The sequence below is a fragment of the Lissotriton vulgaris genome, chromosome 2_1, assembly GCF_964263255.1.
Source record: "Lissotriton vulgaris chromosome 2_1, aLisVul1.2, whole genome shotgun sequence".
NCBI lineage: Eukaryota > Metazoa > Chordata > Amphibia > Caudata > Salamandridae > Lissotriton > Lissotriton vulgaris.
Window position 1 is genome coordinate 1,866,598,636 of NC_141687.1, and position 14,357 is coordinate 1,866,612,992.

The window sequence follows — 14,357 nt, forward strand, 5'->3', positions numbered from 1 at the left end:
TTTACTCAGCTGCACTTCTCAGAAGCACTGCAGCTTTCACTGTACACGAAATGCTTGCGAGAGGCACATGTATTAATCTAACAAAGGTAGACGTTTCCCTATACAATGTTGTAACACAATTTAGTTAGTTTGATAAATTCCAGAAACCTAAAAAAATAATGTTCTCAACACACGTCAATGCACAAATCCCCTTTAGTATACACAGATAGTTAAACATATTATACGATCAGCCTTGCAGCTAGACCTGTACACTCTAACTTTTAGTAAATGCTATGAAAACATGTTTATCTAAGTAAGCACTTGAATTGATGGTCTCAAGTTCATTTTAAAAATGCTCACCAAATCTTGTCTGCCTCAATCAATCAGAGATTTGTGATGCGCACTACTCACCCGTGAGGGTCTCAAGGCGCTGGGGGTGGTGGGGGAGGAGGGCGGTTAGAAGAGGTGCAAATACGGATCCCTTCCTAGTTTTTGTAAACAGCAAATATTTAGTCATGTAAAATGCAGATGATCAACAGCATTTTGTCTCCTCACCTTTTTCTCAATTGGTACAGTTAGGAAGCAGGTGACAATGCCTGGCGTGTCGAGAATTTTCTCTGGGGCGTTTAATGGACACATCCCTTGTAGCCGGTATACGGAGATCTTCTGATCCTATCAAAGAAAGGGAAATTATATTAACATGTTTAACTGGTGTATTTTTTCCAGTTGGATAACACAATTACCATGAGTCCGTGTAATGCAGGTGCAAACTGAGCTAATATATGTGAGCACAGGATGTACAGATCAGCAGGTGTGTCATTTTCAGTGATTTGCACATCCGGTAATGGGGAATCACATAAAATGTGTGTATTATTCCCCCATCACTGATCGTATAAATGTTATGCCTAATGTAGTCCTGGAATTGCAAATAATAATTTTTGCTGCGCAGAGTTTTTCCATTGCTTCCAGACACCATCAGAAAGACCCTGGTCCAGGCGTTAGTTATCAGTCGTCTCGACTATTGTAATGGTCTCTTGCTGTCAGCTAATGAGGAGGATCTGGATAGGTTACAGGTTGTGCAGAACACCGCAGCCAGGCTGGTTTTAAATGCCCCTCCGAGAACATCTTCAAAACCTCTTCTTGCCAGGCTTCATTGGCTTTCCATCCGCCAGAGAGTTATTTTTAAGATCTGTTGTACGGTCCACAAAGGACTTCATGGTCTGGGTCCCTCCTATCTGGCAGACAAGTTTGTGCCGTATGTTCCTTCTCGTGCTTTACGGTCCAGTGACCAAATGCTTCTCACTATTCCTAGGATCAAGCGGGTAAGGCAAGGGGGTAAGGCTCTGTCTGTGAGGGGACCGAGGATATGGAATGGTCTCCCTCTCCAGCTTAGGCAGCTAGAAAATCATCTGGCTTTCAGAAAAAAGCTGAAGACGTTCTTGTTCCAGATCTAACCACACAGTTTAAGAACCAGAGTGGAGCCATGGAATTCGTTCTCCTGCAGGCTCAGCAGTCAGATAGCGCGGAGATACTCCCTTGGGAGTTTATTCTAGCGCTCTATAAACCCGCAAATAAATAAATAAATAAATAATGAGCAATACCCAAAGAGCCGCTATTTGCACCAAACTTGTAATCCCATTTTTGGGTACAAACAGTTATTTGCACTGCTCAAAACAGGCATAATCAGTGCCTTAGTAGTTACTTGTGGGTTGGCAGTTATGTTTTTACACACAAAAGTGCAATTTGATTGTCTTTAAAAGGCAAGCAGAACAAAAACAACATTTTCAAATATGTGCAATCAAAATTGTAGGACTTTGAGGAACTTGAGATGAAATAACAACTGATCATATATGCACCAAAATTATTTTTTTTAATCGCTACACTGACCTTCTCTTACTAAAGGTAAGTTACTACACATTAAAAAAGGGGTCTAGAATTGAAATGTTGACATTTGAAACTCTTAAAAATTGTATTGGGAAAATGCGTGGAAATAATTGTTAGAAATAATTGTACAAGTAATCAAAAGTACTCAGATCTTAACACCCTGATGTCTTGCATGTCTGCGGCAGTACCTGTCACGTACAGGGACATCTTAAGGATTTTGGGGACCCGGGCCGATTGTATTTTGGGGGTCCTTATTCGGAACAGTTTTGAACTTGTGCTCCAGTTTCAGCTCTTTCGTGACCTTTTTGGCCAGGTCACTGACAGTGCACAGGCACAGTCGTCCAAATTCTAAAGTTCTTACATCTAATATTCATGGATAGCGACGTGTGTTTTCAATATTCTACCACAACAGAAGTTCACCAATCCTATATATGAGGCCCTGTTTTGAGCTAAAAAAACGGTATTTATGGATGTTGCAGGAAACAAACCGCATTTCTCTGCAAAATGTCTGTAATAGACTTTCACACATTACCTACATTAAAGATAAATGAAAGAGAAACCGTATTAAAAAAATCTGGTTAAGAATTATTCAAGGTCTTTGCCCATGCCTTAAAATGTCTCTGGTCGCATGCAAAACAAGGGGCTCTGGGCTTTTTTATGGTTGCAAAAACTCCAAATTGAGTTTGGGACTGCAAAAAAGCTTTCTCCTATGTATAAATCCCATACTGACTTCTGAAATGGGTTTGTGACTGCATAACGATTTGGTAGGGAAGTATTTTGATCAAGGAGACCACTGACCTGTCTGAAAGGCTAGAATGGTCAACCTCGAAGCTGGGGAACCTGGTTCAAGTCTTAGCAAGGGACGCTCAACATCCTATGATTCTGGGAAAATCACGTAATCTCCCCGTGCCTAACCAAATGACTGTATCCACCTGTGATTCAACTGGTGCTTATGTAAAGCACTCTAACACCTTCGGGTCAAGTTTGCACTATAAAAAATTCTGGAAAAAAAACAACAATTTTTTTAAAAAACAGAGTCCATTTTCCTTTAAGAAAATTGAGCTGCTTTAAAAACAAAAATTTCTTTACATGCAATCGCAGATATGGTGGCTTGCTGACCCTTGCAGGCCACCATCCCTACGATTGTATCCAAGAGGAGTGAGCAGCAATATGCAGCTTATCTAATAAATATTAATGAGGTAAGTAGGATTGTGACACTCAATTTCAGAACTTTACAAACCGATCGAATACTACATAGGTTAGTTGGCAAAACGTAATGATTGTTGTGATATTCTACCAGTTTTTGAGACAAGTATAATGATACATCTGACCCAAGTTCTTTTCTTTTGTGATTCTGTTACAGAAAAGTGGGTGGCCATGTGACAGTCATAGGAAGCCCCACCAGAAACAATTAATTAGTACTCAGTGTGTTCCCAAGTTTTGGATCAAATTCTGGATCTATTTTTCTGTGGAATGCCAACTATAATATAGCATGAACTAGCGACATAGGAATAAGTAACAGTGAGACACTCATACACAAGAGTACAGTACGCCACACACTTCACTGATGTATTAATCAGGGGAGAATAAACCACCTTCCTTTCATACAAATGAAACAAAAAGACAAAGCACACCACCGTCAGAAAACTATTGGAGAAAAAGGGGCATTGAGGACAAGGTAACTAGAAAAACAGTGAGCCACCATACCGTAGAGGCATCAGTGGTCCCGACAGTACCCCTAAGAAATACCAGCGTGCACAGATCCTCACACAAGGGTAAGCCCCACTTGCATAAACAATCAGTGGTCAAAATTCCCACCAATGAGTGTGGTATAAACATAATTAAGGAAATACATACTGAAATCAATGTAACCCCCCTTTGCAACTGGTGCATGGCCAACTAACAAAAAGATATTGGTCTGTCAAGCAACAGAATGATTTCTAACACAATTGAGTTATTTAAAGTACTGCATGCAGCACCAACTTTTTTCCCTGGCAGGGAGGCAATGCTGAAAAAACACACAGTTCATAGTGAAGGCACTCTTCCCATGTATCATACAAACAATATTAGAAAACACAAACTGTACTGTGCAAATCATGACACCTTGACCTCTGGCACAGGAGCAACAACTTCAAAACACATTTGCAAAAGTACACCACAAAGTTCACTGAGAATACTGCAACCACACAATACCCTATCAAACTGTCAGAAGGACACACTCAAAAAGCATACATTTTGAGTACCATCCTCCAATCAATCTGCTCAGCACAGGGACAACATAATCTCTGACCACACAAACTATCAACCTCACCATGTGACTCCCACCAGCTGGGCATAGGGTATGTCAGGGACACCCAAAAGCTGAACAGTTTCAAACACATACACAGATCGCAGGCTGTCAGCACTAGGCCTGGGCAGAAACTTCTGCTCCGCTCACTAAGTTTTCCCACTCCATGCTTTGCGTAGCATTCCGAAAAACTCCGCGTAGAGGCGCAAGTGGTGTTTTTTCTTTCTTGCAACTCGCCAACATTAAGTTAGCGAGCGCGGAATATCGCACGCTAGACCACCTGCCGGCGAGATTTCTCAACGCGGGCAGTCACAGCAGGTCACTACCGCTCGCATTGAGAAACCTTCAGCTTGTGTTGAAGAAGGTCTCAGCCTGGATGAAGGCTCAACACCGACAAGACAGAAGTCCTCATCTTCAACAAACATACCACCCTCTAAAACGACTCCTGGTGGCCAACGGAACTCGGACCCACCCTCACGCCGATAGACCATGCCTGCAATCTCTGCATCATCTTCGACAGCGAACTCTTCATGAAATGTCAGATCCACACCGTCTCCTCAGCCTGCTTCTACTCGCCACGCACGCTCCGCAGAATCTTCATGTGGCTCCCCATTAACACAAGGAAGAGCGTAAATAGGCTCTCCTCACTAGCAGACTGGACTACTGCAACACACCCTATGCAGGCAATGCCACTGAGCGTGTGCAAAGACTCCAGATGATCAAGAACACAGCAGGCAGACGAATTCTCAACCTGCCCAAAAGAACTCACATCACCCAGCACCTGAAGGACCTCCACTAACTACTGGTCTAGAAGAGGTGCCAGTTCAAGCTCCTGAGACGTGCCTACGAAGCCCTCCAAGACCAAGGACCCACCTACATGAACCACTATCTGCACTTCCACTGACCCACAGAAACCTCCGCTCACCTTGCCCTCGCACAGACCATATGTGTATCCCGCTGCATCGCAGGACGGCACTCTTTCTCCAATCTCGCCACTAAAGCTTGGAACACCCTCCCCCTCTGCACCTCGCCCTCACTGACCGACTTCAGGAAGGGGCTCAAGACTAGTTCTTCGACTGATACCAACAGCAAGCACCTGGAGACCCTGTAGGTGACAAGCCACGCTTTATAAATCCTGATTGATTGAATGTGGTTGACACTTTTATCTCGCTACACTTCTCAAACAGCTTGTGTCTCATACAAAGAGATACATTTTAATCTCCTCAACCTTATGCCAAAACAGGATCTGACCGGTAAAAAAAATGTAAAAGAAACAATTAATGGAAGGAATGCTGGACAATGCAAGCATTCACCCCCAGTCACAAGGATCTAGTTTTAGTCCATCATTCTTTTGCTCACCACATCACCCCAGTTTGGACCCAGCCATATGCAAATAAGGCTTGACCCTGTTCCTTGTGGGAACAGTCCAGCCCGAACTGCAAAGCCAGGTCCTCCCTGGACCGTAAACAAGCATCCTAGGACCGGTTTCAGGGCATCACCCTTCATCAGCCAGGCTAGCTTAAATCCAGTGGTGTAGTGAGCATGGGATCCACGTCTGGACATACCCTTCCCACTTATGGCAACATATGTAAAAGAAACAATTGATGGATGGAATGCTGGACAATTAAAACATTCACCCCCAGTCACAAAGATCTAGGTTTAATCCATCATTCTTTTGCTCACCACACCACCCCAGTTTGGACCCAGCCATATGCAAATGTGGCTTGACCCTGTTCCTTGTGGGAACAGTCCTGCCTGAACCGCCAAGCCAGGTCTCCCTGGACCGGAAACCAGCATCCTAGGACCGGTTTCAGGGCATCACCCTTCATCAGCCAGGCTAGCTTAAATCCAGGGGTGTAGTGAGCACGGGACCCACGTCTGGGCATACCCTTCCCACTTAGTGCGACATATGCAAAAACGCAACCTATAAGGCAAATCTAAACTTATCAAAACACTATGTTGAGAGAAAAAGAATGTCCACCCTCAAGTACACCTTCTCAGTGAATACAGATATAATCTGAAATGTTTTCCCAAACCCTCTCATTGCAAATCTTCATAGCCAAATTAAAGGATAACCTTGTCAACACCACCTAACATTGCACACTTTTTTCATGCCTCAGATGATACAGATTGATCACTGTTGCACTGCCATTGTACTGCTGCTAATCTGAAATATGTAAAGCCGCTCAGTTGCACCACTAATAACCATACTGGGGCCTATTCATAAACAGCATTTTGTAGTATATTTTATACAAAAAAACGGACAAAATGCTATTCACAAACCTTTGTGCGGACGTTCCGCTTCCACCTCTCCTAACTTTTTCTGCACAGAGTTCTATGCCCCTAAACACACACACACACACACACACACACACACACAGACACACACACACACGCACACACACACGCACACGCTTACTTTAGTAGTAAATGTGAGAGGGGAGAGTGGCTGGAAACTGGAGAAAACTTACTACTAAAGGGCAACGTAAATGAGAGGAAAAAGGAAGGGATTAGGTAGTGCTATGGAGGTGTTTAGAAAGGGTGGTCTACCCATCCACAAAAGAGTAAGCACATTGATATTCAAAACCTGTACTTCTAAAGTTACTTCAGCCAAAAATGGAGCCAAAACAGTAGTAAATTACTTCAGCTCAGAGCTGAAGTAAGTCCACGAACACCACCGCCAACTACTGGTGCTTCAATGCTCTCCCACAGAAAATAATGGAGGTGGTGGCTTAAAATAAAACCTATTAGGAAATAATGATTCATTACATTATTTGAAATAGTTAAAGATATAAATAAATAAATACATAATATGTAAAATATACACATTATTAATGTATTATATATTTTTTTACTTTTACTTCAGATGGGAGTTCATTGTAATGTAAGCTTCAGCAAAATAATATTTCTTTAATTTAATATATTAAAATTACTCGAATATATAATTAAAATTAAGGTAATATTGCTGTAGCATTTTTTTCTTTTGCACTACAAAATTATAATAAATATATACAATTAATTTAAAATAATTAGCATAAATGTTTTTCAAAAATGTTTTTCCAGTCTAATAAACATTTCTTTTTACCTTTCCCCATACTATACCACAGGGTGGTTCTGCAGTCTGGGTGAAAATCTCCCTATGACAAAGTAAACTATATATTCTTTTATTCTTTAAAATGTAGCTACTGTTTTTACCATAGAATTATACTTATTTATATTTGTGACTATTTTAAATAATTTTATTTAACAGTATTTCCTATGGATTTTTGTTTTACGTTCCTATCTCCACTGATTTCTATTGGAGGATGTTGCAGTATCATTCCTCGGCCATGTGGGGTGCTGGGCTCAATGCTGATTCTTTATTCGTGGTAGTAAACCACACTAGTAAGTTTGGCTCCAAACCCTATTTCAGGCAGTAGAGACACGTAAGGCTACACTTTGGAGTAACTTTTCTCTCAGATTTTGTGAAAAGTCAAAAGTAGTAAAGTTACTCAAAAATGTAAGTGTAAATTATACTTGTAAATTATTCACAAGTGTAAGTTACCTTTGTCCATTATGTTAAATTCTTATACCCACACAGAGGTTCATGTGAACTTCAAGTCTCCTTTTTGTACTAACCCTGTCCTCTTGGAAATCCATATATTTTAAGTACCTTACCATTGTACTGCTGTCCTCCCTATATATAGTTACTGCCTCCTACAAATATATATATTTATGGCTATACTCTTGTCACCCTACAAATGTATATAACTCTCACTTGCATCATTAATGTAATTATTACATCATTTGTCTTCCATTTTCAGATGTTGTGTAAGTTCATTTCCACAGGGGTCTAGTAGTGCTATACCAATACCAAACACTCTAAAATAAATAAAGTATTATATCAAGACCCATGTTCTGCATTGTCATTACTAGGGATGATAGCAGCTATTAAGTCAAACAATTCATTAAGGTTATTCAAAAAGTGCATACCGATGTGGCTGTCCAAAGTGCATTCTGTACTTTCAACTGATGGCATATACTCATTCCCGGGCTGCTCATTTTCTGTACTTCTACCAGACCTTTGTCAGTGTTCACAACAGTGTAGTTTCTGTGGGCAGCAATAATAATTGTTAGAATATTATCTGTTCTGATAATTTCACTGAGATCTACAAGCAGACCTTAAAGACCCAGTCCTCTCCTAGTGTACAAAACATAATTTGACATAAGCATCTAGTTTCAAAAGTGTGTCCCTATCATTCTTATAGTTAGGTGATACTTGAGCACTGCACAGTATTGGTTGTATAACAAAATATCGGCCTCAAAACAATTGTGGCACACAAATGCTGTTAAAATAGGCAATAAAAATATCAGCTTAATATACACATAATGTAACATTAAAAATACCGACTACAAATGTATTCTGGTCCAAAATATAGATATTTTGGACAGTGTATGTTTTTAATAGCAATTAATATTATTCTAATCAAATAAAAACAAACTATTCTTTAAAACTTTAATATATTTAAATATGTATAACACATTATATAAAAATATTTTTCTGTAAAAATACATAAAACGTAACACATTTTGATGCAACATTTAATAAATTAGGAACTACAATAAATGTATTCACTTACATACAAATTAATACTTAAATAACATACATTATTAATATATATATAAAATATAAAACACAACGGAACATGTGTAGTTATTAATGCTTAAAAAATAGATTTTTTTTAAAAATACATACGAAAAATCTGAATTTTCTAAAAGTATATGGAAAAATGGAACAAAATTAAAGAAATATATATATAGTAATTAAAAGAAATAAAATATTCATCAAAATATATAGTCTTGCATTAAATATGCTTAAATACTTTAAAAACCTTTTCAGGACGAAGTAACATCTGCAGCCTAACTTCTATTAAAATAATACCAAATAAGAATTTAAAAAAGAGTTTAAAGCACTATTGTAAGTACAATCCTACAAACATTGGAGAAAATGCATACATTTTGGGAGAGGGGGTCATTACTATTATAACTCCAATCTAACAAACATAGAGGACCGGGTATAAATGAGGAGGGTCAGATTTACTAATCTATTTCCAGTCTTACGAACATTGTGGTCAATGCATACATTGTGCGGGATCAGATTTACTATAATAACTCAATTTTAAAGATAATGGGAAAAAATGTTGGTTGGAGCTGCATATTTATTGATCTTCGTCCAGTCTAATAAACATTAAGGAAAGTTCGTAATTTGAAGCCACAAGATTTTCTATTGCAACTCAAATACAACATATATATTGGGGAAAGGATTGGGGTAGGGTCAGATGTACTATTTTAACTCCAGTCCAACAATCATTAAAGAAAGTGCATACATTGGGGGTGGGTGATTTTATTATTCTATTTCCAGCTCTTTATATATTGGAGAAAGTACATACACTAAAAGGGTCAGAGTCACTATACTAATTGGGGTAGTGTCAGATGTACTATTTTAGCTCCAGTCCAACAATCATTAAAGGAAGTGCATACATTGGGGGTGGGTGATTTTATTATTCTATTTCCAGCTCTTTATATATTGGAGAAAGTACATACACTAAAAGGGTCAGAGTCACTATACTAACATTTGAGACAGGCAATGCAAAGAATAAGATGGATCTAGGTAGGGGGGTATCATCTATTCATACTCCAGTCTAACAAACTTCAAAGAACATACATACATTGGGCAGGGTCAACTCAAGTCTAACAAGTCTAAAAGTGCATACATTGGAGGGTAGGGGTCACATTTACTATTCAAACTCCAGTCCAACCAACACTGGGAAAAAGGCATACACTGGGGAGTCAGATTTACTATTCTAACTAGTTCAACAAGCACGGGGGAAACTGCACAATTGGTTGGACTGGAGTTAAAATGGTAAATGCAATTCCTCCCCTCCTCCCCACCAAACGGAAAAACAATGGGGGCTGGTTTGGACTGGGGCACAAACTAAAGACACCACAGTATTAGAAGAACCAATTAAAATTATTTTTTTTTAAATATAAACAAAAACCTTTAAAAAAACTATTCAAAATGTATATTTGAAAATTTGTAAAAAAGAATGTTGACATTTTAAAGATGTCAGCAATTTGATTGTTTTCTGTTTTTTTTTTAAAAGAACAATTATACCTCACCCCCCCCCATCAAACACAAAAACCTTATTGAAAACAGAAATTCACAACCAAGCAAATAGTGGTGGGATAATTAGAGCTGTTGGTGGAATGAGAAAAACGTGCATCTCGGTAGACATCCAAATTTATGAAATAACTTAAGCTGTAAAGAGAAGCAAAGCAGTTGCTCCACGAAGAGGACTCCTGGAAGAAATGATTGCTAGCCTTACAAAAACATGTACAATACCATTTAACAGATTATGTACTAAAGGTAAACTCCTATACTGACAGGAGGAATCTACCATTTTACGAGAATGTTGTTCAAGCATTCTCAAGATCTTAACAACACTCAAACCATCAAATCACTTCTGTGACCCTCTTCCAGCAAACATCTTCAGCGAGATCAAAACAACTCTAATACCCCTCTGAACAAAGATAGTGAATGCCTCACTACTGCACTGAATCCTTCCGAACTGCCTAAAAGCAGGTACCCCCATTCTAAAAAAAAAAACACAGCTGACCACTCAATCCCAGATAACTACCGTCTAATATCCACCTTTCCTATCCTAGCAAAACTACTGGAGAAATGCACCTATTCCCAACAATGCAGCCATATAGCTCAATTTCACCTTATTGACAAGTTCCAATCAGACTTCCGTTAGCACCATAGCACAGAAACAGCCATGACACACATTGTCGATAATGTGCTCAGAATACTAGATCAAAATGAAATCTGCCTCCTAATCCTCCTAAACCTACCCTCAGCCTTCGATACGGTCAAACATAACAGTCTCCTGAACTTACTTTAACACAGACAGGGTTTATCAGGGGCTGTCCTAAAATGGTTTGCCTCTTTCTTAGACAGCCGAACACAAAGAATCACGATTAAACATTTATTGTCCACTACCACGACGGTCACCCTGGGAGTCCCTCAGGGTTCCTCCTTATCACCTACCCTCTTTAATCGGCTCATTGAGCACTTAACCGAAATTCTGAAACTCTCTAATGTTCATCACAGCATATATGCAGATGATACCCAACTATACCTAAAAATATCATCCCCAGATGATATCCAGTTACTAAATATAACTCTGCAAAAAAACCACAACTGGCTGACCAGAAACCACCTCCAACTTAATGCGCTCAAAACCAAATTCCTCCTAATTACCCCACCATGAGGCCACAGCGACATTGAATACTGGATGAAACGATTAACAGCCTTCAACTGCAAACCACATACTATAGATTCCACAAGATCACTGGGTATGACACTCGACAGAAATCTCACCATGCAGGAACACATCAGCATAGCCACCAGAGGAGCAAACTTTCATATGAACATTATTAGAAAACTAGAACCCTCCGTCCCTGCTGACGACCTCAAATCAGCTGTGCAAGCTCTAGTGATATCCAGAAAAGACTATGGGAATACAACCTTATGTGGTCTGCCAAGATCTAGACTAACTCCACTAAGAGCCTTCCTCTACGCGACCGCAAGACTTATCACCGGCTCCAAAAAGAACAACCACATCACCCCTGATCTAAAGGCACTGAACTGGCTCCCTTATGAGGGGCAGAACACTGCTAAAAATGGCCTGCATGACACACAAAGCCTTGAACTTGAACACACCAAGATATCTAGCTGATAAACTGGAATTATCAGGTGGTGGCAGAACGTCGAGAAGCACCAGCACCTTGCTATTAAAACCTCAAACATTTCAGAAAAAGAAAACATACAACCGTACTTTCTCCGGAGTACCTAGAATCTGGAAAGCCCTACCTTAGAAATCAGAATGAACACTTCAAGCGCTTCCTTCAAAAAAGAAGTCAAACTGCTTTTAATGAACAAATCCCTACTTCGATCCCAACACTTGATTTAGCTCACCAACCAGGATTTGCACCGGATTCTAAGGACAAATGGCTAACACACTCTTGAGTGACCTCTGGATCCACTACTAATATTGATATCACTTATGCTTTCCCTGACATCTACTCATATTTTTGTTCCTAGTGTATTGAACTATCTATTTGCGGTAACTTTTGTAAATCGCTCGGATACCCTTTCAGGGTCTAGTTCATCCTATATAAAACCTTTTAAGTAAATGAATAAAATAAAAAATTCACATGGGTTCAGCATCTACCAGAATCGAAAGCAAATTGACTTCTTCAATGTCATAATAAATAAAAAAACAATGCATTTTGCAAGGAGTTGCGACTTTTTGTGAAGTCATACCAACAGCTGCGGTCCTTGCAGGTAACTGCGGTGGGGCGGAGTAAAGGGGGATTTCGAGGGACGATGCGGAGGGAAAAATAATTATTTCGTTAATTTTCCCTCTGCAACGTCCCTCGAAATCCCCCCTTACTCGGCCCCACCGCAGTTACCGGCACCGACCGCGGCTGCATACAAATGATTGCTGCACAGATTGAATGAAGTAGAGACACAGGTTACCGACTGACCAAGCAACCTAATAAACTGCTTTAAAGTGATAGTGATACACAGTGGATGTCTACAGCTATGTACACAACGGAATTACTAAGGGCCAAGTTATTAGATGTAGGAATAATAGAGTACACCTTTCATGATCTTTGCCATCCCAGAATACTACAGTGTGCTCTGGTCCTTGTGAGCTGAAGAAGGAATCCTGCTTCCCACACTCCAGCAGGTACATGAAGACAGCAAAGCTGGGATCTTGCATCTGCCACACAACAGATGTTGCTAATGGACGCTGTGGGAAGAATAGCACAGTTAAGCACTCCATTACAACTATATTAAGTTAATATAAATGCATATTTGTACATCATTGACGTGATCACAATAAAGCAATCCTACACATGCATTGCAAGATTGAGCATTTCCCAATACAGTTGTATCATGAAAGCAAAATGTGGCTTTCACTAGCTGAGCACCATAGAACCAATCTACAGAATGTTTTTTACCATAAAAGAATACGATGCAAAGTACAAAGACCAGACATTTTTTTGGGTAAAATTAGTTTTCATACCATTCTTACTACTACAACGTTGGAAGTGGCCAAAAACTTAGGTGTGTGGTTTGACACTGCCCTTTCTTTCAAGCCCCATGTTTTGAAATTGACCTGTTTTGGGTTCATAAAAACTCTGAGAAAGTTTTTTAATTTGATTCCCCTGGCGGCTAAAAAGACTGTAGCAGTGGCCCTCATATCATCGAGACTGGACTACTGCAATAGTCTCCTTGCAGGAACCAACAAAACCATCCTGAGGAGACTACAGGTAGTCCAGAACGCAGTGGCCAGGATGGTTTTAGGACGATCACGCAGGGCGTCTGCTTCAGCAGCATTGATGACCCTTCACTGGCTCCTGGTCTGTAAGAGGGTCTTGTTCAAACTCCTATTGACAACCTTTAGAGCCCATCGTCACCTAGGCCCAGGATATCTCTCAGCAAGATTTAGGCCTTACACCACTGTAAGGACAATAAGGTCAACCACTGCTAACCTGCACAGTGTCCCAACATTTAGGTTAGTCACTAGAGGCGGAAGATCAGCGACTGTCTTGGGAGCCAAAGCATGGAACCGCATGCCCAAAGAGCTTAGAGCCATGGAACATGAGGGGCAGTTCAGAAAACTGTTAAAGACGTGGATATTTGGTCTATTAGATGCTTGCTGCCAAAAGCTAATTTAGGCTTATCTCATCCACTTGATCTGGTGTTGCCTACAGCGCCAGGAGACTCCGTTAGGAGTGGCAGTTCGTGCTTTACAAAATCTCTTTTCATTTCATTTCAGAACAATTTCTTTTCAGTGGTACTTATGGTGCATTCAGGTCTAAATGGAAAGCCCTTCCACTGAAAGCCATAACATCAATAGTTGACAAATGGTTTCTTGTGAAGCAGACAAGTCACTGGATGCTGGATCGAGAGATAAAGAATTAAAGAGCTCTCTGAAGCTACTACCGAATGTGGTCTTCAACAACACACCAGAACATCCAAGAAATGATCAGTAACGGCCTGCCTCTATGGCCATAACATGGTAATCCTGCTGGACGTTTGTTGAGGTGGGACGGTTTTTGCAGAGAGAATTATTTTCTGAACTACAAATGT

The 14,357-nt window shown here is 40.0% G+C and overlaps 1 protein-coding gene across 1 annotated transcript in view; it reads right to left on the bottom strand.

Annotated features, from left to right (window-relative positions):
• LRRK1 (leucine rich repeat kinase 1) overlaps positions 1 to 14,357 on the bottom strand; it is a 758,414-nt gene that overhangs the window by 92,444 nt on the left and 651,613 nt on the right. The window contains exons 29-31 of the mRNA XM_086958057.1: positions 12,860 to 13,011; positions 8,123 to 8,240; positions 535 to 651 (exon numbers count right to left, since the gene is read on the bottom strand). Of these exons, the coding sequence (XP_086814183.1) occupies positions 535 to 651; positions 8,123 to 8,240; positions 12,860 to 13,011 (387 nt within the window). The remainder of the gene's footprint in view (positions 1 to 534; positions 652 to 8,122; positions 8,241 to 12,859; positions 13,012 to 14,357) is intronic.